This window comes from Herpailurus yagouaroundi, unplaced genomic scaffold (assembly GCF_014898765.1).
Source record: "Herpailurus yagouaroundi ecotype Mexico unplaced genomic scaffold, PumYag 141, whole genome shotgun sequence".
NCBI lineage: Eukaryota > Metazoa > Chordata > Mammalia > Carnivora > Felidae > Herpailurus > Herpailurus yagouaroundi.
The window spans coordinates 11,319,862-11,345,720 of record NW_024412396.1 but is presented as its reverse complement, the minus strand read 5'-3'; the positions used below and the strand labels follow the sequence as shown (position 1 = coordinate 11,345,720).

General features: G+C 37.5%; 1 protein-coding gene and 1 non-coding gene across 7 annotated transcripts in view; both read right to left on the bottom strand.

Moving 5' to 3' along the window:
- Positions 1–25,859, bottom strand: part of AKAP6 (A-kinase anchoring protein 6) — a 487,092-nt gene that overhangs the window by 119,236 nt on the left and 341,997 nt on the right. For all 6 annotated transcript variants that reach the window (XM_040476893.1, XM_040476898.1, XM_040476897.1 and 3 more), the window contains exon 9: positions 10,966–11,086. In XM_040476893.1, the coding sequence (XP_040332827.1) occupies positions 10,966–11,086 (121 nt within the window). The remainder of the gene's footprint in view (positions 1–10,965; positions 11,087–25,859) is intronic.
- Positions 1,740–1,846, bottom strand: LOC121032566 (U6 spliceosomal RNA). The gene has a single exon (XR_005791376.1). It is a non-coding gene; the product is annotated as a U6 spliceosomal RNA (small nuclear RNA).

The following is a 25,859-nucleotide window of genomic DNA, read 5'->3' as shown; positions in this document are numbered from 1 at the left end:
CTAGAGTATCTCTCCATGGGGACCCTTCTTCAGTAACTCCCTTTGGCAATAACAGGATCCATGAGGTTGAACCTTCCTAGGGCATTGCTGCCTTTAGTGCATCTCACCCAAAAACATAAATATTTTCAGCCTTAGCTTTCCTGAGTCTGACAAAACATGGGAGGTTCCCGTGAGACTCAAAATGGTAACACTTTCCCAGGCTGCTAAGGTGCTTAAGAAAGTTTGGGGAGTTTCATAGAATAGCCTGATGATTGGCTAAAGAGCAAACCCAAGTCCATCATGCTTTCTCTGCTGATGTTCCATTTAATATGTAGGACCTTCTTTCTTATCTAGGCACAAAAAGCTCATGTGGAGGGAGGAAAATGCATTTACAAGAATTTTTCCTCTTGTGGAGAAGACAATATGGGACAATAGTGAGCAGGCAAGGAGCACGTGAAGGAAAGATTGTGGGTATTAGAGCCACCCAGACTGGGTTCAAAGTGACTTATTTCTTGTGATAGTTATTGATACAGCCCAACAACAATTTCTTGCTTTCTGCCTTTCAGGCTTAGAGTAGAGATGCATTTCCCCATCCACTTTGGAGTTGGGTGAGGCCGTGTGATTACTTCTGGTCATGATTTTGAAAGGAAGTGAACTGTGTCTCTTCCAGGTAAAGGTTTAATGGCAAGAGTGAGACCCTCCAGAACTCTCTTTTCTCTTTGCCACATTGAAGGAATATTTAAGAGGATGACTGATCCTGTGAGAAGTAAATCTTCATAACCGTAAACCTTTGAGACTTGGGGGTTGTTTGTAATTTCAGCAAACCCTAGTCTAACCTGAGGCACAAGTTGTCTTTTAGGCTAGTCACTTAACCTCTCTGTGTTTCAGGCTCAGATGCATGAAGTAGGGAAAAATAATTCAGGATCATTGTGAGCATTAAATAAGAATGTGCACAGGGGGCACTAACATAGTCAAATAGTAAGATTTGACCAATTTAGTTTTTTTTCTCCCTCCATCCTACTCCTATCTCATAACACGCACACACACACACACACACACACACACACACACACACACGAATGTACTTCCCTTTTTATCAAATGGTGGAATAAATAACATCTATCCTTGGTTCCCTTCCTAGATTTCTTCTCTCTACCCCTTCTATCTTCCCCTCCTAGTGCCCTTCCATTTAAACTAAATGTTAAAATTGACATTTAATTCAGTATTATTCTCCTACCCCCATAGAATACCTGCATCCAGTAAAGTGCACTCTTTTTTACCTCAAAGAAATGAATTAAAATTTTTTTAATGTTTATTTATTTTGAGAGAGAGCAAGTAGAGGAGGGGCAGAGAGAGAGAGGGAGAGAGAGAATCCCAAGTCGGCCCTGTGCTGTTAGCACAGAGCCCCATGCAGGGCTCAATCCCATGAATCGTGAAATTGTGATCTGAGCCAATATCAAGAGCAGACACTTAACCGAATGAGCCACCCAGGCGTCCCCAAAGAAATGAATCTTAAGGCTGGGATTTAAGGCAGGATGGAAATTTAGTAAAGGAAACAGTTGGTTTTGGACAATCTTAATACTCCAAATATGATGTTCCTCAACCACAAATCTACCTCTTTCTAAGGTTAGACATGGTAGCAAGATTAGGAGAAACAAAAAGCAAGTTAATGAGTTTATCTGTGAAAGGACTATGGTTAAGCTTTTCCCATCCAGGATTCTCCAGACTATTCTGAACAGGTACCAGGACTTTTTTTTTTTTTTAATATGGAATGCTTCATGAATTTGTGTGTCATCCTCGTGCAGGGGCCATGCTAATTTCCTTTGTATTGTTCCAATTTTAGTATATGTGTTGCAGAAGACAGCACCAGGACCCTTTTTGAAATAACTAAAATATCATCTAGGTTCCCATCTATCCCCACCTTCCTGTTTTGAGAATACATGCATGAAATTCTAATAAATTATAAAAACTTAGAATAATCATACAGACATAATATTTGGGTTCAGTAGCATATCTTATACACTTGGTTATGGTATAACTTACATTGTAAGTTATATGATTTAGTGTCGTCATTATGATATGGTTACGAAAACCAATGCCTTCCTGATATAGGCAGTTATAGATGACAACCAGTGCCTTACTGATGTAAATGCATGGAACATTAAACCTAACATTTATTATTTTTATATCAAGACCACTTTGACAATGATAATACTTGGTTTTCATCATTAAACTTTGGTAGTCCTTTTTTTAAAAAAAACAAATAAATAATTCCCAGCTCATATCATGTAAAGTGTAATCATACATCATACATTTTTTTTCTAGCTACAAGCCAGATTAGCCTCCATATGATTATAACCATTGAAGACACATAATTTAAAAATAGGAAATGCAAAAAAGTAGGTGAGGGATATTTCCATGCAGTCACTTAACTGAAACATACACATAGTATGGAGCAGTTCTGGAGCCAAAGGTGGCAGTGAACCTAACAAACACCCTTTCTTATGAGGAGTTTAAATGTTCCTCTAATTTATTTTATAAAAAACCAGAAAGAAATCTACAAATATGTGGGGTTGAAGCCAAATCTCTCAGCTTAACACAGGAGGGAACACTGCACATTCACATCTAATTAAGAGTCGTTTTTCAAAAGTTAAAGGCTGAAATTTTTGCAATTTAATCCAAATTTTATTAGCAAACTCTAATGATTATCCTGATAATTGCAATTAATAAAAGCTCCCAAACAGGTCAACTCATTTAAGTGCTATCTGTAATCATTTGGATTTTAACATGATGGTTATTACTTATTACCCTGAAACCAAGCTGCGCAATGAGATATTGATTACTTTTAACCTTTAGATCCAAGGATTCAGGAAAGGTCAGAGGAGGGGAACACTACACCTTTCATGGCTGGCAAACGTATTGCCTTCAGGAGAATTCAAATGATTCCCATTGGCCAAGTAGATCCAAGATTAGTTTATTCTCTGGGCTGACAAGAAATGATGATGCTTTTAAAAATAACACCCAGCACGTATTTAGTGAAGTGTTACATTTATATAACCAATGGCCTCAAGATGTGCTTCACATCACAGCAATTCTCAGGCTGTTAACCCTTTAACAAGTTTTGTTCACGGAAGCATCTTTGTTGGGATGAGATACTAAATGTAGTAGCTCTAATTGGAATAAACTGATCTCATTAAATTCAATTGTAGGTTCCAAAAGGCTAAACACAATCACTGGACACCGTTGGCCACCAGCACTCCTTTTGGTTTTCTTTTTCCATGACAACATTTAGAAATATTTTTCACGTTTTGCCACTGAAAAGCAAGGAGTTAGCTCTTGGTAGGGTCCAGCAGAGTTACGGGCAAGGGAAACATAACTGTTATGTGTTAGATTAATTTGCAGAACACTTGGCATTATTATTGCCAAGTCGTCAAATTGTTCCAAGTTGTTCCGGAAGGTTGTTATTAATAGTATGTTTTCTGAGGAAAGTTCTGTCTACTTTTGGAACTGCATTTCTGTTGCCAAGGAAACTCCTTGAAGCACAGTTTTCTAGGAGCACACTGCTGCTTTTGTTTGCCAGTGTCCTATTCATATCATCTAAGTAAGCGTTTTACATGCTCCAGCCTTCAGTCCCAAATGTTGAAGTGTTAGCCCATTTAAGTTGCTTTTTCAAACACAGCTAATGCCTGCTATGATTTCCCTCTTTCTCTCCCCCCTTTTCTCTCTCCCTCTCCATCCAAAGCCCCTCTCTCCCCGCCTTCTTCCCACTCTCCCTCCAACACGCCCAACTCTTACTATTCAAGGTTTATTTTTTTTTAAACAGTTGCATTAGGGGAGATAGTTTTCACAAGTTTTTGATAAATTAACTTCAATTTGAATAATAATTCCATAGGTTGTAGCATTAGTCCTTCAAGTGTTAATTATCTTTTCACTTTAAAATTAATGTAGTCATTTCCTCCTGACTCCTCTACCCCATTTATTGAAGTGCTGAGGAAAACATGTCATTGAGTCCTGAGCCAGCCCTGTTGTTGTGATTAAGCGTGGTCACATGGCCCATCTCTGCCAAAAGGAGGGCCCTGAGAAAAGGTGACAAAGACAGTGATTTCCTGTCAGCAAAGAGTACGACAGGGCTGTCTAGAAGTGATGCAAATGAGGGGAACTTTCCCCACGGCTTGTTTGATCCACTCTAGGCCAGAGCAGGCCAGGCCAGGGAGAGAGGGAGCAGCACAATACAGCAGAGGCAGCCCAGAGAGCCAACGCACCTTCCGGACAGTAGCTCACCCACCAGAGACAAAGACTGCTGGCGGCCTTTCCTCACTTGCCCCTATGCACACACAGCCAACTATTTCTTGGCATACTATTCTCTTAACATCCTTCTTTTTTTTCCCCTCTTAAAAAAGTGATTCAAACAGGAATTGTAAGCTCCAGCAAAAACAGTGTTTCCTATATTGTTCAGAAACCACATCCATCCACTTTTTCCTCTGAACATGTTCAGGATGAGTTTTATCCTCTCTCAAAAAAGGAAAGAAAAGAAAAATATATGCATATTTAAGTCTTCATAGCAAACACTGATTCATCAATGCTCACATTAATATGGCAGTTAATCTAAGGACTTTTTAACTTTAATAAAAATGGAAAAACAAATCCATTTCTACATAGCAGTGGAGGTAGCCTAGATTTTCCTATTCTGATCACTTTTAAAATGACTAGATAATGTTATTTGAAATATTATAATGATTTTAAGCATATTCTTCTTATCTTAATGGAGTTTTAATCTAACATACAATTAAGCTCTACAATTAATCTACTGAGAAAGAGGTAAAAAATTATCATTAGATTCTTGTGCCTGATATATCTGCTACATTTTTACCTTGTCTGCTTCAATAACTAGTAATTTGCTTCATTTTGGTACTGAAATTCCAAACTAAATCCTAATTAACAGAATTTAATTTTTTGACACACTTCTTTTATACCCAAACACCAACATGTAAAAAAATAAAATTTTTTTTTAAGGTAATGGATTTTCTTCTATTTTAAGCCTACCTCCTATGACCTAGACTATGACTATGAACCACCCTAAGATATTTTTAGAAGCTCAAGTTCAGTCTTAAAGGTATCAGGCCACATATGAAATTATTTAGACCTGGTCCAGAACAAAATAAAAGAGAACTATTAGAGAGGGTTGAAATTTGTGAATTTATAAAATATAGAGATAGCGTGATTAATCTGTTTTCTCTGATTGGTTCATAGCTATGACAACATCATTTTGGCATCAATAGTTATAAAATAGCAAGCCAGCTATGTCCCATTTTTCTTTTTTTATGCTGTTTCTTATTCCCCAGAAGTTTTTCTTTTAAAAGTCATAATGCTTGCCTTTTAATACAGACCCAAATTCTCTAAAAGTGACATTTTCTCCTTTAAAATTTATCCCTTTCTCTTATCTGTTTTTTTCCTAAAACAATCCTTTCAGTGTTTAGCTCTTTTTATTTGCTCGTATTTGTTTTTTTTTTTTAGCATTTTCTTATCTATTCATTCACCCACCCATGATTTAAACTTACTCTTTTCTATTTAATTGTTTTAAATTATTCATTTTTGTTTGGTAAACTGTAGATTAACTAATTTCAACTGTGTTTCTTTCTCTTCAATGCTTATATTTCCCTCTCACTTTCCTAATATCCTCTTCTCTTCAAATATATAATATTGATGTCCTCTCTTATTAATTCCACCTGGCCAAACTATCATCGAGAGGAGTGCCACCTTCGGGTGAGAGCTGTGATCAAAGTCTGTAAACATTACCTGGCAACAGAGTTAGAGAAAAATAATTAATTCACTTGGTAGAAGTATTATGTTTAGAAACTTACTTGTAAGAAATATGGTGGTTAGATATTTCACTACCATGCCATTCTAATCCCTTACATATTAAAAAAAAATCCTAAGAGAAAATGTATTCATATCTAAGTATCAAAATAAACTTAATGTCTTCAAATGAAGTGTGATTTTTTTTTCTCATGGAAGATGTAAATTTTGCGATTGAGCACATTTCCCTCTTTGCTTTCACTACCAGGAAACCCAGAGTGGAGTTTTGGGATCTTTATTAAGTGTGTAGGACCATACAGTCTATATGCCTACATATTAACTCTTCTCAGAGAAAGGGACTCTAGTCTATTTATATTTTCCCCAGTTCTGATTTGTATTTCAGTGTTAAAAACATTTTAAAAATTTTCCTGTGAATTCTTATAAACAACCTCAAATCCAGAGCAGAGTAAAAATGTAATTAGCCTCTTTAGTGAGCATTGCATTATGCAAAGTGAACGGGCCTTTTCCTTTTGCACATAGGACATAATTGTGTAACACTTATACCAACAGAGAAAGATAGAGGTCATTTGCATTTTTGCCATAAAAGCAGAACTATATGAGAGCAACTAACCCTCAAAATGAAATGTAAAATCTTCAGTATGAATTCCTTGAAAGTATAAAGGTCTTAGTTGAAATGCGTACTAATTTATACAATTTTTAAGCTGTAAGGGTTATTTTAACCCCTTGGAAATGATATAGTCTAATATTTTATTGATGAGGAGCAGCTAGACCATTCTCAAGGAGTAAATCCATAAATGTGCTGTTTTTGGTGAGCTTCATACTATCTGAATACTATCTGAAAACAGCTCTTGTTCAAGTATAATAGTAGTAATCATCAGACTGCAACTTTTGAATTTGGCCCTTGAAATTAGCCTTTGGACTCTAGAACTCCACACCAAACCAGGATCACGAAGGGCTCTGTCATCTGTGCTTTGCACTTGGCAGAGAATGGGCAGTGCTTTGTGGCAACAGTAAGGAGCCCTGGCCAGGGCACACCCTCCCAGCCCTGCAGAGTCAACTGTGTCTGCTGCAGAGGGCAGAACGGCGACAGCAGCAGCCTGAGCTCCAGCCTCGTTGATTGTGGAGATACTTCTAGGTCACTCAGTCTATAAAATTCATAGGATGGGGGAGGAGGTGTCTTAAGCTTCCCTGAGCCCAAGAATAATGCCACCTTTGATCTGTAGAAATGAAAAAATGGAGCTTTTCCTTTGCAAGTGGGTTTTAAATATTTCTCCATTAATAGTTAATGCACATGCAGACCAGCAGAGTGACAGCTCCCAGTGATTATGAATTCTGGCTACGTAACTGCAGTCCAAATAGGAGCTGAACTTTCAAAATCACGGTGGTTACTTTTGACAAATTAAATTGTCCTACTTAGGAAGGTAGAAGGAATGAGGAAAAGGAACGGGAGAGAGGGGGAGCAAATTCTCCTTGGAGGTGATTCTCACATTGAGGAAGAAAAAACGAGAAAGAACTACGTTTCTGTTTTCCAGGCTGACAATACTGCCAGTGTTTATTAGAAAATAGCTATAGAAGGTCCCCATTCAGAGGTTGGGTCAGTGGGCCGGACAAAGAAGGGAGAAGGAAAGATATTGGCAGTATGGCTTACTATCTCAAAACAAGTAAGAAAGTATTTTTAAGGAAGTGGTTATACAAGGAAGTTATATATAAGGAAGATACAGGTTGCTCTTAAGACCCTGCGGTTGAAAATTTAGAAAAAAAAAATGGTCTTCAATTTCTAACAATCTGAAAATAACAAGAAATGGTTTAAACAGAAAATCCACTTTGTAGCCCATTGTAATGTTAAGGTTCTAAATTATGTCAGGTTGTGTCAATGTATTCTTTGCCTATTAAGTCTAATTCCTTTCCTTTAATAAATCCCTTTGCTATTTTGCTGGTTTAGGGTAACCAATATACCACAATAGGCACCCAACTTGGGAGGTCTGCTGAATGAATAGTCTAAGGTATTTATCGGTACCTCCCTATCTAGGAGTAAAGGTCAGATGACTTTCTATCGAAGACCAGAATATACAATAAATTGGTAAAGTCAGGCATGTAATACTTGATGTTGAAAATGCTAAAAAATCTTCACTCTCATTGACTACCAACTTATTATACTTTCTCTAACACAACATATCCAAATGTGGACTTTGGGGATCAACTTAGGACTGTATAATGCATGTAATGAACCAGGATCTGGGCATGACTATCTACTCCAGGAAAAGAGTTGAGTGATGAAATATAGAGATCCCCCCAGAGAGAGGACAGAAAAACTTTTGGATTCTATGAGAACAGGAATTATGATTCTGTCCTGATCTCCAGTTCCTGGGATTTTACCATTGCTCAGCTGAAGGTCTCTCTTAAATGTTTCCCCTTCATTCTTTACATTAATACCAGAGATCACAAACTTCATTCTCATTCTTAATTTTTTAGTATATGTGCTGCTGAAGAAAGCATTCATCCTTAATTTTTTCACTCAACAACTATTGGTTCAACATCAGCTATATAAGGTGTTTTACTTCACAATGTACCAAATACAAAAGCAAGGAATTTTTCTTGGGTGTTACAGAAGCATTTTAAGAAATGAAGATGATGTACATAGGTTGAGATGGATTGGGAATGCTGTGACATGTGGTTGGGCATCCTGTTGAATTGTCACAATGACTAGGGAATGTGAATAGTAAATGCTCTATAGTGGACAGGGTACTCCCCTTCACCAACAAAAAATTGTTTTGTCCCAAATGTCAGTGGTGCCCTTGATGAAAATTGCTGAGAAAGCATTGATATCTTTCAGGGCCAACAAATTTAAAGATTAAAGTCTCAAATGGTATTGAAAGCCTAGGAAGGCCTGGGGACCAACTGAAAAGCCCTATTACTCAGGGGTCTCTATGATCAATAGACTTCAAACCTCCCTCCCCCAAGTCATCAGTTGAGTTGATTTCTGAAAAAGCGCATTAGAACAGACGAATGGGACATTGAAAATGTTGACCTAACCTAAGAATCCCTGAGGATTCTAGACAAAGACCTGAAATTAATTTTCCTCCATCAATTTTTCTAATTCAGGAGCCATCCCAAGTTCTAAATGACTCCTTAGCCAATATCCTCAGGATTGCTTTGGAGGTTTCTAAAACTCTGGAATAATGTGGGGGTTTGTATAAAGAAAGACTCTGCACACTTGTAGCATTTGCCTTTGGTGTGTAATTCAACCTTTAATTTTGCTTATAAGCCAAATGCAAAGTTAGTGCTAGTCTCATGAACTTAGCTACGTTGAACACCTCTAAGCAGAAAGATGATAACAGGACATGAGTCACAAACGAAGAAACCTGGTATGGAAAATGTTTGGGAAAACACTATAATCCAGAAGTACTGAGTGGGTGGAATAATAGCTTTGAATATGCCAGAATGGGAATTCTTAGGCAGAGCACTTACAAGGAAACCACAAGAAAAAGAAGACTGATTTCCTATTAATTGTGATGTAAATTATATGGATGTGATTTTGACAAAGAATAGCACTGTTTCTGAAAAAAAAATAGTGGTTTATGTGCAAAATACAAAATGCATCAAGAAGAAAAGAAATGTTATTTGGCATCAAGAGTGCAATAAAATCTGAGATAATGGCTTATGATTAGTTAACTTTTGTATTATTTTTTCCTGGTTGGCTCGATTTTTAATGCTTAAGTATTAGGAATAAAACTAATATTTTTGTATCAATAAATTAATAAAGATTAATAGGCATTTTTTCATACATAATTCTTGATCCTGACATGAAATGTGAAATCACCTAGCTTTGTTTACATTAGGTGAAGACTGTAATTCTAACAATATATTATGCTCAGAAGATATATTGGATAGCTTTGTTGTTAATGTGGACAGCTATCCATACAGGAAATAGCTAATAGTCAACAAACTCGATTAATGTCGGAACACAATTCTTTAAGGAATAAAATATCACCATGTGCCGACTCCCTGGGGAGCTTATATCTTCTCTTAACCAAGACGATTCTCAAGGGACACTAATTAAAGTCAACCAGACCCTTGAAAAGTATAAATAAAGATCTCTCTTTAGAGAAGGTAAAAGTTAATATATTAAGGAAAGGAACTCAAAATGATAAATAATGAGGAAGAAAGAAGACAACTTTTATTTGACCTTGAATGTACTTCTTATTCTATAAGAAATTTTTTAAAGCTAGAGGGTAGTTGTTTCTTGTCATTATACTGTTGCTGATTCTGTGGTTAGTTATTAATTTTATTTTTTATGATTCACAATCTGCTCTTTGAAATATGCCATATGCTCAAAGCAATTCAAGGATGACAACTGTCAGAATTACTCCAATAAAAATTGCCTAAATGAGGAAGATTTACTGCAATCTGATATTTCAGTGAAAGTCCCTCTAACCCTCCCCAACAGCTTTTTCAGACACTGTGAATCTTGCAACCATTTTTTTTTTCAGTCAAAATCACATAGATGTTTTATAAGAACTTCTAAGACTATTTAAGTAGAATTGGTAAAACATACCAGGCTAAAGGTGAATTAGCAGACACGGAAAAACAATATAGATAGTTATTAGATGGATTGCCTGCAATCAATATATGAGTTCCAAGCCAGTTTTCTTAAATCACACGAAAATGTATTGACTTAATATGACAACGTCTGCTCTATGTATCACTAATAAACATTAAATTGAATGAGCCCTCTACCCTGAAAGTAGCAAGCCAAACTGAAGGCAAATTTCTTTTTTCTCTGCAAAGATCTGAGGGGTGGATAGAATCCACCTGAGTGCTCCAATGAAAACACATTTTGTTAAATGTTACCAGTCCATTTATCCTTCATTTTGTTTCAGTCTATTTATTAATGCAGTTTCATTTATTGCTATTCATCTTGGAGATAAATCTTTGTCCTTCTATAGAATTACACCAAATAGAATGTGATAAAGGGAACTTTCTTGCAATTATGATGTCGGTGCAGCCTGTCAGCACACAAGGGATGGAAATGAGTTTGGGGACAGGGAAGGGAATTCTAATAGACACCATGATACATACAATGAACGCAAAGATATCCTGAGAGAGAGAGACTTGTCAGGCTAATCAGATCTTCCACAGCAAGGTAAAGGCAAGAAGGGTAGCTCTAACCTTGTAAAGATGCCGCTGCTGCTCCTCTGACATCATCAGGTCGTGGCTGTCCATCACGAGGGACTCCATGTCAATCAGCCAATCCCAGAGCTCCTGATATTCTGAATCAAAGTCCAGAAGCCTGAAGATAAGGCACAAAATGTATTATGCATAAATACAGTGTAGTTGTTAAAATCTCATATTAGAATAATATATTCTTGAAAACCCATGATGTTCCTAGGTGATACCTGTAAAAAGAGAAGAGAAAAATTCTCTGTGTGGTTACACAGTGGGCAAAATAGAAACTCAAGCCTGTGACATAGCATTTCTTAGATTTTGAAAACATAACATGTAATTCTGATGCTCATACCAGCGACACATCATCACTCTTTCCATCTGCAAACCCTTTTTGAGGATTTGCAGCACTTGAACAAAATGACTACTTCTATGTCCTTGAAAGAGAGCATTGCCATATTAACAGCGTGAGGAACGGAGGGTCAGTGTATTGTGAAAGTTACATGGCCCAGAATTTGGGGTCAGAATAGCACCCTGAAAATTCAAATCTCTTTATCATCTACTAGGTTTTCATAGGTATCACATCCTAAAATCATCCATGATTAAGAATACTAATTTGACTAATTTCTCTATTATGATCACAATTTCTTATCATATCTTAAATATCATTTTCACTGGGAAATGACTCAATCATTTATTTGTCCCTCTGCTGTCTACCTGCCTATCTCTGCAAACATATATGCTACATTTATTGTCATGGATGAGTAGCCAGCATTTCAGCTTAACACTGAGAGATAGGCTTGAGTGACTCTGGTAAGCCAGTGAGAACCAGGGGCAGATCCAGTATTAGACAGGTGTTCCCCACAGACATGTAGGAAACAAAGGTAAGGACAGGAAGTCAAAACAATGAATCTTTGAATAGCCAGCAATCATTAAAATTCAAAGGAGGATCACTATGGTTTTCAACAAAATAAATCATTAGAATAAGGAGCTTAAAAGGATTAATGTGATTCTCTATTGAAAGCCTGGTGCATAAGTAAAGCCCAGATTCTTCTAAAACACTGTGATCAGAAAATGAAAGTGCAGGATGAAAAACTATGACTTTGTCCTTTCTCCAAAAATCATCTCTTTAAAAGAAATCACATCCTTGCCAAACTGTAACTGAGCAAAACCCTATCAGTACCAATGAAGCAGCAGGCTCAAGTATGAATGTGGATTTATCTATCAAGTGAGTATCTTATTACTATCTTGTTCCTGTCTCTGTACGTTAAATGACTGCTTTTCAAGAAAATGAACATCTGCTTTTCATAACTTACAATTTAATCTTAATCTGTCAAAAAAAAAAAAAAACAAAACAACTTAAGGTGGGTCTGGTGATGGAGACTGAATCTAGAATTGTCTATTTTATTTTAATTACTTTATCATCATTATAAATATTACTGGTTAAGACCATAAGCATCCAAGGGCAAGGATTGTCACTGACTGACATGTAGAATTAATGTTTAGCTGAATGCTGATCTTGGGTATAGGTGATATGACCAAAAGCTTCAGAAAGGCTATGGTGGCCCAGAACAGTGATTCTCAGACTTTAATGTGCAAGTGAGGAGTTTGTTGAATGATGATCCTGATTCAATAATTCTAGGGTGTGGCCTGAGATTCTGCATTCTTAACAATTGTTGGCAACTGGCAATGCTGCTGGTCATGGACCTCGCTTTGAATAGCAAGGAATTCCAGCATACACTGGATATCTGAAATAGGATCTTATTTCAAAATATTAGAAAACAAACAAAAACCACTGTAACAGGGACAGATAAACCATCAAGCTTTCTTTATTAACTCTGTGAGTTACTAGTAAGAAATGACTAATAAGCATTTGCTCACATGAAGGTTCAATCATTTAGAAATACCACCTGAGGGGTTCCTAGGTGACTCAGTCTGTTAAGCATTTGACTTGGGCTCAGGTCATGATCTCACGTTTCTTGAGTTTGAGCCCCACATCAGGCTCTGTGCTGACAGCTCAGAGCCTGGAGCCTGCTTTGTATCCTGTGTCTCCTTCTCTTTCTGTCCTTCCCCTGCCCGCACTCTTTCTCTGTCTCTCTCAAAAATAAACAAACATTAAAATTTTCTTTTAGAAATACCACCCAAATTATGGTCATCATTTCTCTCTCCTTGCATTCTCCCACATTTTAACCATAAAGACAGGAGAAAAGCAGAATGCCATCCCCCAAATTAGGAAGGTATGATTCAGGGGAATATTAAGAACAAAGGAGAAATAAAGGGAAAAGCTCACCCTTTCCATATGTATGGATCTGGAGAATAAGGAAAAAATAAAGGCAAAAGGAGCAGGTGCTAAGATACATATCCTCCCATCTCTTGGACTAAGATCCGGAGAGGAAGTATGTGAGACAGGTTGAAAAGAAAGCCAAAAGCACAAGGATATCAGCTCCATCACCTGCTAGGAAGTCTGGGAAGAGACTTCCTTAAAGTTCCTTCACCATAACCTGGAGTGGGAATGCTACGGTCAGAGGAAACTCTGGTCAGGACTCCCCTTGCTACCTGCTCTTTTATCCCCTCCCTGAGGACACTCTTCTCTCCCATGAAGTTTCTGGGAGTTCACCGGATGAACTTGACAAAGTTGTTGCCATAGCAACAGAGGCACAGTGACCCCAAGGAGAGGAGGAGGAACCTCTGAAGCCAGACCTCAGAGAGTTGGCAGGGTCAGTGAGGGCTAAGATAACGCCTAGTCAGCAAGAAATAACCCCTGTCCAAGCCATGAGATAACAACACAGACGCAGTCCTCAGTGGGAGACAACCTTGGAATATCTAGGGCAAGATCCATTTCATTGAACCCAGCCAGACTATACCCAAAGGTCATGGTAAGCCAGGGGAACTCACTGCACCCTAGAATCACAAAGTCATATAAACCCGGATGCCATCTTAGAAAAAAGCAGGGAGAGACATAAATCTGAAAAACAGCATTTACCCCAAGAGGTAGTTCCCTAATGACAATGTTAAATTTTAGGGGAGGCTATAAGCATCGTGTTTAAGTGCCTGAGCTCTGATCTTAAAACAAGAATTCTCCCTGCTTTACCAGGAAATTATGTGTTTAGGATGTTTCATAAAAATCATTAATCAGCAAGGAAAACAAAGAGGCCTGTTTTCTTTTCCATATGTGTCTGAAAAAAAGAAATTTTGATTATGACCAAACAATGCAAGGGTAAGATAGGAGTTTATCTTTGCATTGCTAATGCTCAGCATAGCACCTGGAGAATGATGATGAATGAATGTAGATAATGAAGCCAAAAACCTTTAGTAGGGCAAGAATGACTTCAGCATGTGACAGAGAGCATAGTATCTTATCTTCAAATGCCAATACCAACACAACCAGTGCAACATGGACAGGCTTCTTCATTCATTCGGAAGGTGGGATTTTGCCTTCTAGTACATGATAATGGCGCATTTGCTAATAAAAAAATATTATGTGCAGTAGATTCTCAATTAATGTGAGTTGCTCTCCTGTTCCTTCCACATTTTCTTCTTTTCTACACTGAAACTTAAAGCAGATTTGAATAAACAAAACATATATAGGGTGGTAGAATGTTCAGAACCATGGACATTTTTTCACCTTTATGTCTACTGAGCTGTTCCCTCCTATTATTCCCCTTATCAAGGGGCTTGGAATAAAAAAACATTTCTTCTAGTAAAATGCACCTCAGACTTCTCAGAGAGTCTACACTGGAGACCCACCAGAGGCAAATGAACCTAACACAGATGCTCACCCTTTCTTTAGCCTATTTTCATTTTAGCTGGGAATATGCAGGCTTGAGTTTGTTAGGTACAGTAAATGCTTTGGTTTCATATTTTGCTTCATTAGCATAAAATCAACACCAGTGTTTGCCAAACAACAATTCTCATAAGGTCTTAATGCTGAAGACGAAAACACTTTTTTTAGCATTCGGGCCCGATTTCAGATTCTTGGCCACGTGTTAATTCACAGCTTAGAAAAGACCTGAGAGCTTTCCAAATTTACTAAAATAAAATATGTAACTTTGTAGCAAATCACAAATAAATTACTAGAATTTCTCTGTTGGTTCTTTGAAACCTTCTGAAATGAATGCAATTTAATTTGCTCATTATTTAAGGAAAATTCTTAGGTAAGAAAGTAGTTTACTTCCTTATGTTTACATTACCTGCAAAGGTGTGCTAAGTGTTTTTCAAGTGATTTTAGGAAGGACGATGTTTTCCAGGAAAAGTGCCAGCTATTATACAGGAAAACAGGATCATCAATGAGTGAATTTATCAGGGGTAGCATAGAACTAGTTAATAGTTTTATATCCCTTTGAAGAATATGCTGATTCTATCAGCTGAATTCAGAACAAGGTTCTTTTCTTGAATTCTTGGTGACAAAGGCCCTAGTCTTTCTTTTTAGAAGAGAGAGAGAGAGGTAATTGAAACTGTGGCCAGTGGCTCAGCATTTTATAAGTGTATAAATATAGGAACTACTCTTTTGGAGGAATTTTCTTCACAAAATTTTCTCTGTAGTTGTGCTTTGGTTTGTGTTAACTCTTCCACTCAAATATGTAATCTGTTAGATGTTAAAAGCTCTCAAAGTATACCTTTTCAGTACTGTATGAATCTGTTATATTCTCTATGAAACTGTTACAAAGAAAACTCATATCTACTCTATGAAAGTGTTACAAAGCAAACACATCACCCAAATAGTATTATTTTGGATACTTCCTTAAATTGCCATATACTGCATCTTAACTGGGTTCACAATAAAAGAGTCAGACACTCTGTTGTAGGTATAATATTCCCATTTTAGGAGGTTGAAAGCCTTCATCACATGAGGAAAAACAGTCTTCTAAATCAAAGTCAGTTTTTGTTAGAGAAGCACAGAATTATGAGTGTATTTATTTCATAGATGGAGAATTTAATAGAGATGGAGACAAATCTATGGAGAAATAAATGTGTAACTTTTTCTTTAGTATTTGTTTCTAAGTTTGGGTTCACTACTATGGGTAATTGCCAAAAATATTTCCCAACATCCTGTCCACCATTTTACTCTGCCTCTTCCAGGTTACAAAAAGATTCTTTTCACCACAGAAATAAAATACTAACAAGCTTATTCAGTATTATTTTCCTGCAGATTGGAGAGCAATACATTATTTGTAAGGCTAGCATAGTTTAAGAAATAATCCTTCCTCTAAACCCTGATGGGAGTTATGTTTGACTAGCTAAGTGTTTGAATACATAAATGCATTCAGCCTTTGGTATTTAAAGTGAGCATCATTAACTCAACATTTCAACTTAAACTTTGCTTAAAAGATAAAGTTTCACCCAAGTGAAATCAATGGGAGGTGTGTGTGAATATATGAGGTTTCAGTTTGGCCCACTGAGGAATTTTGATTAAAACAGACAACCAAATGAAGAAATCATCAAAATAGAGCAATTATTGGTTGAAGAAAAGATAACACTATAAAGTCCTGGCAGTTTTTCTACCTAAGTCTCAGTGACATATATTTAGGAGCATTTAAGAATCCATCTTTTATACGCTTAATGGTTCATTTCACACCAATACATCCAACAACACAAGACCGGTTCCTGAAATACCAGCTTGTCTATATTGGGACTTCTATTAAATGATCCAATTTTCCTAGCTTCTTTAGCATATTGATTCTTTCCCCAAATATTCACTAAGTGCTCACTGTTCACATTATTTGCTCAAGGAAGTTTGCCTCTGCTTTTCAAAAAAGACACTAAAGGGAGTGGTAACAAAATCTTGTAAAAATATGGTTTAAGAATTTTACAGAAGTGAAATACTAATAATAGATCAGAATTTCCCATCATCCTCTACACCATGTGGCACGTAAGCACAGAAGGGGCACCTGCCCCAATCATAATATCATTAAAGAATAAAATTTAGCTTTCTGGACATGGAATCTGATATGCACAGTTGCATGTAGAATCCCTTTCCACTCTAAACATATTAAAGTGTGGACACTAATTTACTATTTTGAATGAAAATTCATGAGCGACTTCCTCATGAGAAAAGCAGTCTGCCTTTGCCATTAATAAATAAAAAGGAATATGGAGTTCTTTCCAGCAGTAATTTTCTCAATTCTCATATATACCCACATACATGTAAAAATGCCTGAGAAAAATAAAATCAACCCTACAAATCTGTTAATGACTGGCCCCACTTACTCATGGGCTCATGGGCTGCCTGTCCATAAACAGTTGTTATTACAATAACAGTCACAAAGCAAAACAAAATTCTGATCTCCAAGGTTAGAAAATATCAATTAGAAATATCAGTGTATATTTCTGGATGTATTTGGAGGATTCTGTCAGGCTGTCAGGAAGTCAAACCCTTATCTAAATTTCCAGATAATACACTGGACTAAGCTCTAGACAAAGAACTGGAAAACATTCTGAAGAATGTAGAATCAGTAGTGATTCTAACACAAATGGGGGAACAATACAAAGCAAGAGACAATGTTGTTTTTCAAAAAAAAAAAAAAAAAAAAGAATAAATCTTCCTATGTATCATCTGTGTGTTAGAGGGGCTGGATCTAGATGTGCTACCAGCACACTGGGATGCATCAGGCAGCTTGCTCTTTAAAAGGACTACCACACCCTAGGCCTCACTGGTTTTCAAAGATTTAATAGGCAACAGAGAATATGGACTATCAGGGTTAGGGCAGGAAGTAAATAATCTGGAAATTATCCTCTGCCACCTAATCCCTAACAAAAGCCTGGTGGCAGAATTAACACAGAGAGCTCTCCCAGAATGATTCTATCTCCTTCATCAAGGTTGTTGACTCTGCCCAGAGAGTGCTATGCTCAGACTACAATTTTAGTTACTTGTAGAACTGCTCTTACTGAATTATGCTTTGACATCACTTCTCCAGCCTACATTTAAAAACTGCCTTCGGAATTTTGTTTCTCTTGTAGGGCTGTAGTATCACAGATGCCTGTCTTCTCCTTAAAGCCACAAGAGAAATTCTCGGGCCTCAATGCCATAAGAAGCTGGGCTTCCCTAGGGGCACCTGGGTGGCTCAGTCAGTTAGGTGGCTGACTTCGGCTCAGGTCATGATCTCGCGGTCCGTGAGTTCGAGCCCCGTGTCGGGCTCTGTGCTGACAGCTCAGAGCCCAGAGCCTGTTTCAGATTCTGTGTCTCCCTCTCTCTCTCTCTGACCCTCCCCCGTTCATGCTCTGTCTCTCTCTGTCTCAAAAATAAATAAACGTTAAAAAAAATTAAAAAAAAAAAAAGAAGCTGGCGTTCCCTAGATACGTATGATTTTTAATCTTAGGACACCATACATTTTCTGATAGAGGAGATTTTTTTCTTTTCTTTCGTATGTAAAATTGAGAGCCAAATCACAACCCTTCTTGAGGACATGCAGAGAATACGTATCTGTTTGTTTTCGTCCATGTATTTTACTTTTGCTTAACTTATTTCAGTCAAATATTTATTTTATTTTATTGCAAATATGTTTGTAAGTTGACTCAAATCCTTTGTGAAGATGGGGGTATGAAAAGGAATAAATTTTAAAGTGAAGAGTTAAGCTCTGCACATTACAATAAGGTAGCTTAGATCTGTCTTAGGTACCCTCTCATTGCCCCTGCTAGCATCTCTCTGCCTCTTCAATGGGCCTCATCAGCCCTCCAAAGCAGTACAGAAATTGAGATGGAAGGGAGATACAAATATATCTCTTTACTGGTTGACTTTCCTGTTAACTTTGAAGTAACAGTTTCCCGGGAAGTATGCTTCTGCCTCTCTGGCTTGCCTTTTGCTTGATCCTGGCATGGATGGCATTAGATCACTGAAGTGGAAGACTGCCCAGGTCTAAAATTAGTCTAATGTATTTGCACATTAAAAGGGTATAATATCATGACTCCAATGAATACATTTCTACTGGTAAGGTGTTTTTTTTTTTTTTTTCCCAGAAAGACCTATTTTGACAGTTGCATAGTACCCAGAATATCAGTTATGCAGAGGGCAGCCAGGTACTTTTTGCTCCCTTTGACTACATCCTGATCTTTCTATTTAATAACATCACGATACAAAGGATGGAGCAAAAATAACCTGAAATGAACACAGATCAGCTAGCTATTCATTAGATTGAGACAAGCCAAGGGTCAGAGGAAGAAAGTAGAAATTCATGGTGGAGATAAAATTTGTGTTGCCTAATGATTTATCTGCAAGAGCATTCCCAACATTAGCACAAATAAAAGATGGTACTTCATTTTATGGCTGGTGTGTACCAGAAAGAAAACATTTTACATAGCAATGTTCCAAAAAACACCCATTGAGCAGAAATTCAAAATGGTCATTTTGTGTATGAAAGAGAGAAAGAAAGAGAGAAAGAATATGAGTAAGCATGAATGTTCATGTAACTGCAACAGAGATATTTTTGGCATGTTGCTCAACAGAAAACCAGGAAGATCACCCTGCAGCAGTAAAATCCAGGTTGATTATATCCCTTCTCAGGAGGTTAAAATCATTCAGTGTATCTTACTGCTTAATTAATTTAAAGAATCAAATTTGATCTTTAATCAAACAATAGTTTAAATAGTGATTTATTTGTTTTCATTTACCAAAATCATTTCCCTTTGGGGATGCTATATATATATATATATATATATATATATATATATATATAGTATATGTGTATACATATACATGCATATATACACATGTACATATATATGTGTGTATATGTATATATACACACATATATACAATACATATATAGATATATATGTACATATATATGTACATATATACATATACACATACATATACATATATATGTGTGTGTGTGTGTGTTCACACCAGTACAGAGATGTTTCTTTTTCTAAAGAAAAATGGACTCATCCTTTCTGCCAAACTTAACTTTTTATCTATTTAAAGTTCATTTCAGCCTGTTGTGCTTGGGAATTACCTATATATTCTGTTTGTATTTGGGAGTAAAATTTACACTGAAACCTTGCATGGTGAGGAGTGAGTTATTCCTACATTCTTAGACTTAGGACAGAAACCTTGACTGCGTCTCTGAGACATGGCTCAAATTTCCCCATAGCCAGAGGAAGCTTGGCATATGGCCAGTGAGACTTGAGGTATCTTCTAGAACTTTACCACCAGAGCAGAAGTCCCTAAAAACTCACCTGGTATTCCCTCCTGATCCCAGGAAGCAGAGTCAAGAACAATCTCCATGCCCTTCTGCTTCAATAACATCGGATTATTATTTATAGCAACCTCAACACACACACACACACACACACACACACACACACACACATTCTTTCTCCTTACACAGTTACTGTCTTCTGGCCGAAATCCTCACCTTTCCTCTACCAAATCTTTTTCTAATAGCTAGCACCTATGCACCTTTTCTGACAGCTCAGATATTCCCTGCCCCCATAAGTCTCCCTGATTAGGCAGACCTCCTAATTACTCCTGTAATACTCTCTATCTTGAATTTTACCACTGTTTCACAAGGATTATCTGAGTGTCTTTCTCCCTCACTAGACTGAGGACTATAGAGATTAAATTTTTTTCTATCTTTTCTATTTCTAGTATCTCCTACCACTTCCTGCAACATAGTAGTCAATGCATATTTCATTAACTAACATATATATATATATATATATATAACATTATAAATATTTTAGGCATTTTCTTATAGACTATTGCATTTCTGTGCTACAAAAACTATACAGAGTAGGGAGGTAAGGGGATGGGCAAAATTGCTGAAGGGGATTAAGGGGTACAAACTTCCAGTTATAAAATAAAGAAGTCACAGAGATGAAAATACAGCATAGGGAATATAGTCAATAATATCGTGATAACATTGTTTGTTGATAGTAACTAGACTTACTACCGTGAGCATTGCTTAAGGTATAGAATTGCTGAATCACTATGTTGCTCACCTGAAACTAAAAATAGCATTGTATGTCAAGTATACTTCAATAATAGAAAATTTTAGGTATTTAAAAGTACAGACAGAGATATTGCATCTTGAGAAGGTTAAGTGTCCCAATCAAAGTCACACTGCTAAATGCATCAGAGTGCCGACTTGAATTCCAGTCTTTAGTTTTTAATCTAGTACACATTCTTTCCTCCTTGAAGAAATTAGACTAGACTGAATTCATGACTACCCCTAAAGGTACATGTTATTTGTGCAGTTGGAAGCAATCTGAGCAGTCTTAACTCATTCTAATATCTAGGATCAGGAGCTTTTACCTGCAGCTTTGAGGCAGAAAATAATAGTTGACTGTGGTCCTAAATTCCTGCCAATCAAGATACCACCTTGAATTCTCAATGATGTAGTTTTTATTTTGGAAGCCTTGTATAATATAGCATGAAAGATTCTAACTGAAATCAAAACGTTCTGATTATCCACACTTTTTAAAACAAGCATTCCTTAAAGGTAACATTATGTCTACCTGGGTGAGGGAGTAGTTTACCAGAAAGTAAGCTCCTACCTCTCTCAGCGTCTGCTGCCTCATAGTTACCACACTGTCCTTGTTGATGGTCGAGAAGCGCAAAACATTCTTGAGACCCAGACCTGCTTCCTGGGCATTTACACTTGGAGGTTCCACAGACCATCAAACAGTTTGGAACTGTGCCACAAATACTCAGCTTCTTTCCCCCATTCCTGCTCCTCGCCTTTCTTCCCCACCTCAGTGAATGACATGTCCATCTGCCAGACTGCACAAGCCTGAATCATGGAAGTCCATTCTTAAATTTCCCTCCCTTAATGTCACCTGCTTGGTGTCCAGGGCCTGTCTTCAACTTCCTTCTTTCAGTTTCCAATGGAAACTTTCAGCTTCCATTGCTACTGTCCTAGCTCAGGCCCTATTTATTTCTCACTTGGATGACTAGAGTAGGATCTTAATTGAACACTATCTAATCTTGCCCATGCCAATCTATTTTCCTCACCACTGCCAAGATACCATTTCAAAACTGACCATCTAGTCAGTCTGGGCAGGCTTTACTGGTCCTAGAAGTTTGTACACAATGCCTCCTCTGTAGGAAGCATTCTCATGGTCACTTCTGACCCTGAGGCATATTCCATGACACTTCTGGAAGGCTTTCCTGACTTGCACACACCTGCCACATGCTGTGTCTCATTGTCTCTCCATGCTCAGTACAGCCTGCACTTAACAGTTGTAATTCAATGTTAAATGACACAAAAGCCATTTGAATCCAGATTCTCCCATCTTCTTTCTCCTCCCTGAACTAGCAATCAGAACATCAGAGTGGCTCCTTTCTCTCCCTCATTCCCCTCACCTGATGGGTCATCAAGGTTTATCAATTCTTTCTGGCGTTAGTCTCCAATCCAGTCTCCACATACTCAATTAATTTCTAACCTGAAATCTTCATTGACTAAAGCAGTGCTTCTCGAATAGCAGCATCAGAATCACCTGGAGAGCTCATTACACAAAGATTGCTGGTCCCCAGGTGTAGGCTTTCCAATTCAGTAGGTCTGGAGTGGGACTGAGAATTGGCATTTCTAACAAGTTCCCAGGAGATGCTGATGCTGCTGGTCCAGAGAACACACTTTCAAAACGAATGGCACATTGGTTCTCAAACCTGAAGTGGGCATTAGAACATATTTATACCTTGGCTCACTCCTGACTACTGAATCAGAATTTTCAATGGAGTGGGGTAGGCAGACATTTCTCAGCTTAAAGACTCCACAGGTGATTCTGATTCTGAGTAACAACTAGGAACTCAATGATTAACTCCTGGACCTGGACTGTGCCTTCTTCCCAAGGCTTAATTTCTCACCCCTGGCTTTCTATCCCGCTTTCCAGTCATATGGAACCAGCAGGCAGTCTGATGATTCCAGACTTGTGTTCCCTCTCTTCGAGCCCCAGATCAATTTGAGCTACTAATTTATGCATCCATTCATTCACCGACCATCTAGCACGCACAAGCCTAGCACCCGGTGTAGGGTGGAGTGTGGTGAGCACTACAGATGCAGCTTTGCCTCATGGAGCCCGTGCTGTTGCTCTGAGCTCCTCAGCATCCTCTGCTTCCCTTTCTCATTTCCCAGGTAAATACTGGCTTGATGCCACACTTTCTTGCTAGACTGTAAATTTCATGAAGGCAGGGACCGTGGTCTGTCTTTGTAGGTGCTAAATAAATATTTGTTCAGATTAAATTGAAAAGCTCTTCCCCTGACCCAGCCTTCTTTCTTTCCTTTTTCTTTTTTTAAATTTGAGTATAGTTGACACACCATGTTACATTAGTTTCAGGTGTACAACTTAGTGATTTGACAGGTTTATACATTATGCTATGTTCACCATAAGTATGGCTACCATCTGTCCCATTACATCACTATTACAAGATCATTGACTATATTCCTTATGTTCTGCTTTTCATTTCCATGACTTACTCATTCCGTAACTGGAGGCCTGTATCTCCTTTTTCCCTTCACCTGTTTTGTCCCCCCTTCCCCCTCCCCTCTGGAAACCATCAGTTTGTTCTCTGTATTTATTGTTCTGACTCTGCTTTTTGTTTGTTTATTCATTTTTTTAAAATTCCATTTATGAGTGGAGTCTTATGGTATTTGTCTTTTTCAGCCTTACTATGTCACTTAGCATAATATTCACTAGGTCTATCCATGTTGTTTCAAATGGTATGATCTCATCCTTTTCTATGGCTGTATAATAGTCCATTGTGTATATACCCTACATTTTCCCTATTTATTTATCTACTGATGGACACTGAGGATGCTTCTGTGTCTTGGCTATTGTAAATAGTGCTGCAATAAACATAGGCAAAAATATATAGTGGGAAAAAGACAGTCTTTTCAATAAGTGGTGCTGGGAAAACTGGACAGCCACATGCAAAAGAATAAAACTGGACTACTTTCTAACAGCATACACAAAAAAGAATTCAAAACAGATTAAAGACCTAAATGTGAGACCTGAAACCATAAAAATCCTAGAAGAGAACACAGGCAGTAATTTCTCTGACATCAACCATAGCAATATTTTTCTAGATATGTCTCCTAAGGCGAGGGAAACAAAAGCAAATATAAACTATTGTGACTACATCAAAATAAAAAGCTTTTGCACAGCAAAGGGAACCATTAACAAAACAAAAAGACAACCTACTAAATAGGAGAAGATATTTATAAATGATATATCTGATAAAAGGTTAGTATCCAAAATAAATAAAGAACTTACACTACTCCATACCAAAAAACCCCAAATAATCCAATTTAAAAATGAGCAAAAGACCTAAATAGACATTTTTCCAAGGAAGACATACATATGGCCAACAGACACATGAAAAGATGTTCAACATCACTGACCAAGCCTTCTTTCAAAAATCCTCTCCCTGCTGTCATTCGTAATCTGCTCCAGATCTCCTACCATAGTCAGAATTGAGCTATGTCTTCCCTGAGCCGAAGCCCCTACCCAAATAACGGTTTCTAACTTAGCACTTGTGATCCTTTATTCCATGTTATTTATAAACTGGCTCCTTCTACCAAACTGTGAACCTCTCTTTTTTGCCTTTAATCTCTATACTTCATATTAGTAATATTTGTCAAATTAATGACTGAAGTCAATTTTGTCTTCACTTAAGCCTACTTCTGAATGTTTTTGCTCAAACTTCCTTGTGGCTTTAATGAAATCTCCTTAAGACTCTTCAATTTCTCCATAGTAGAAAAATACCATAATTAAATTTCATACACTATGGAATATGCACAACATAGGATTTAGAGGGGGAAAAAATGTTTATCGAGAGTCTGAATGAAATCCTCAGAGAGAAGGCAAAGCATGACTTTTTGAACTGTCTACTGCATTCAGACCCAGGGTCCTGCACTGAAGTCTTAGCTCCAACTTAAAAAATCATCCTGGGCATGCCAGTCACCCCAGCCTTTTTACCTCCCAGTTCTATCATTTATAAACTGAACAAAAGACGTGGTTTGTGATCGACAGTAAGTCTTGACAGCAAGTAGGATGCTACTTAATGAATTAAACAGCATCTTTGAAATTCATTTAAAAAATGAAATCAGACGTCTGGATAGAAAGAGGTGTCAAGAAAAGAGATAGTTACACTTTACAAAATATACAAAAGGTAAGTGTTCTTGACAAACTTTGCTCAGACCATTGTGTCATTCACATAGTAGGCCTTCAGTGGATATTTACTAGGCGAAGGAAACAAACAAACAAAAAAAACAAAACAACAAATCTGTAAGTGTTTTCATTTAACTTGGCAGGAATCAAAAAGCACCAATCTGCTCCCATAAATAATCATCAGTGATTCGTGCATTGCATGTCCCTCCAGGAAGCCATAGTTTCCCGCTTTGTGGTGCTGGAGCCAGTGCCAACGGTCTCCCATAGGTAAACAACTCTGCTACTAGCACTCACACAGTCTCACATATTCAGAGACATCTTCCTACCACAAATATTCATGACTGTTCAACACACAGTTCATAGTTGTATATAAGCTCTGTTCTATCACTTTGCTACCCAACTTTTCATTAAGCCAGAGGGGTTAAAATTCATTTCTTTAAGAAATATTTTAAGTTCATTTATTTATTTTGAGAGACATGGAAACATCCTGAGCAGGGTAGGAGTAGAGAGAGAGGGAGAGGGAGAAAGAATCCCAAGCAGGATCCATCTACACGGTCAGCACAGAGCCCAATGCAGGGCTCACACTCACAAAACTGTGAGATCATGACATGAGCTGAAACTGAGCATCAGATACTTAACCGACTGAACCACCCAGGTGCCCTGAGGTTAAAATTCATTTCTACACTTGATCTTAGGCAAAAGTCCAAAAAGCGATTAAAATTCATTTCTAAGCAATACTGTGGTTATGTAAACTTCCTAGAAATTTAAGATCACCATTCTATCCAGCTGCTGAG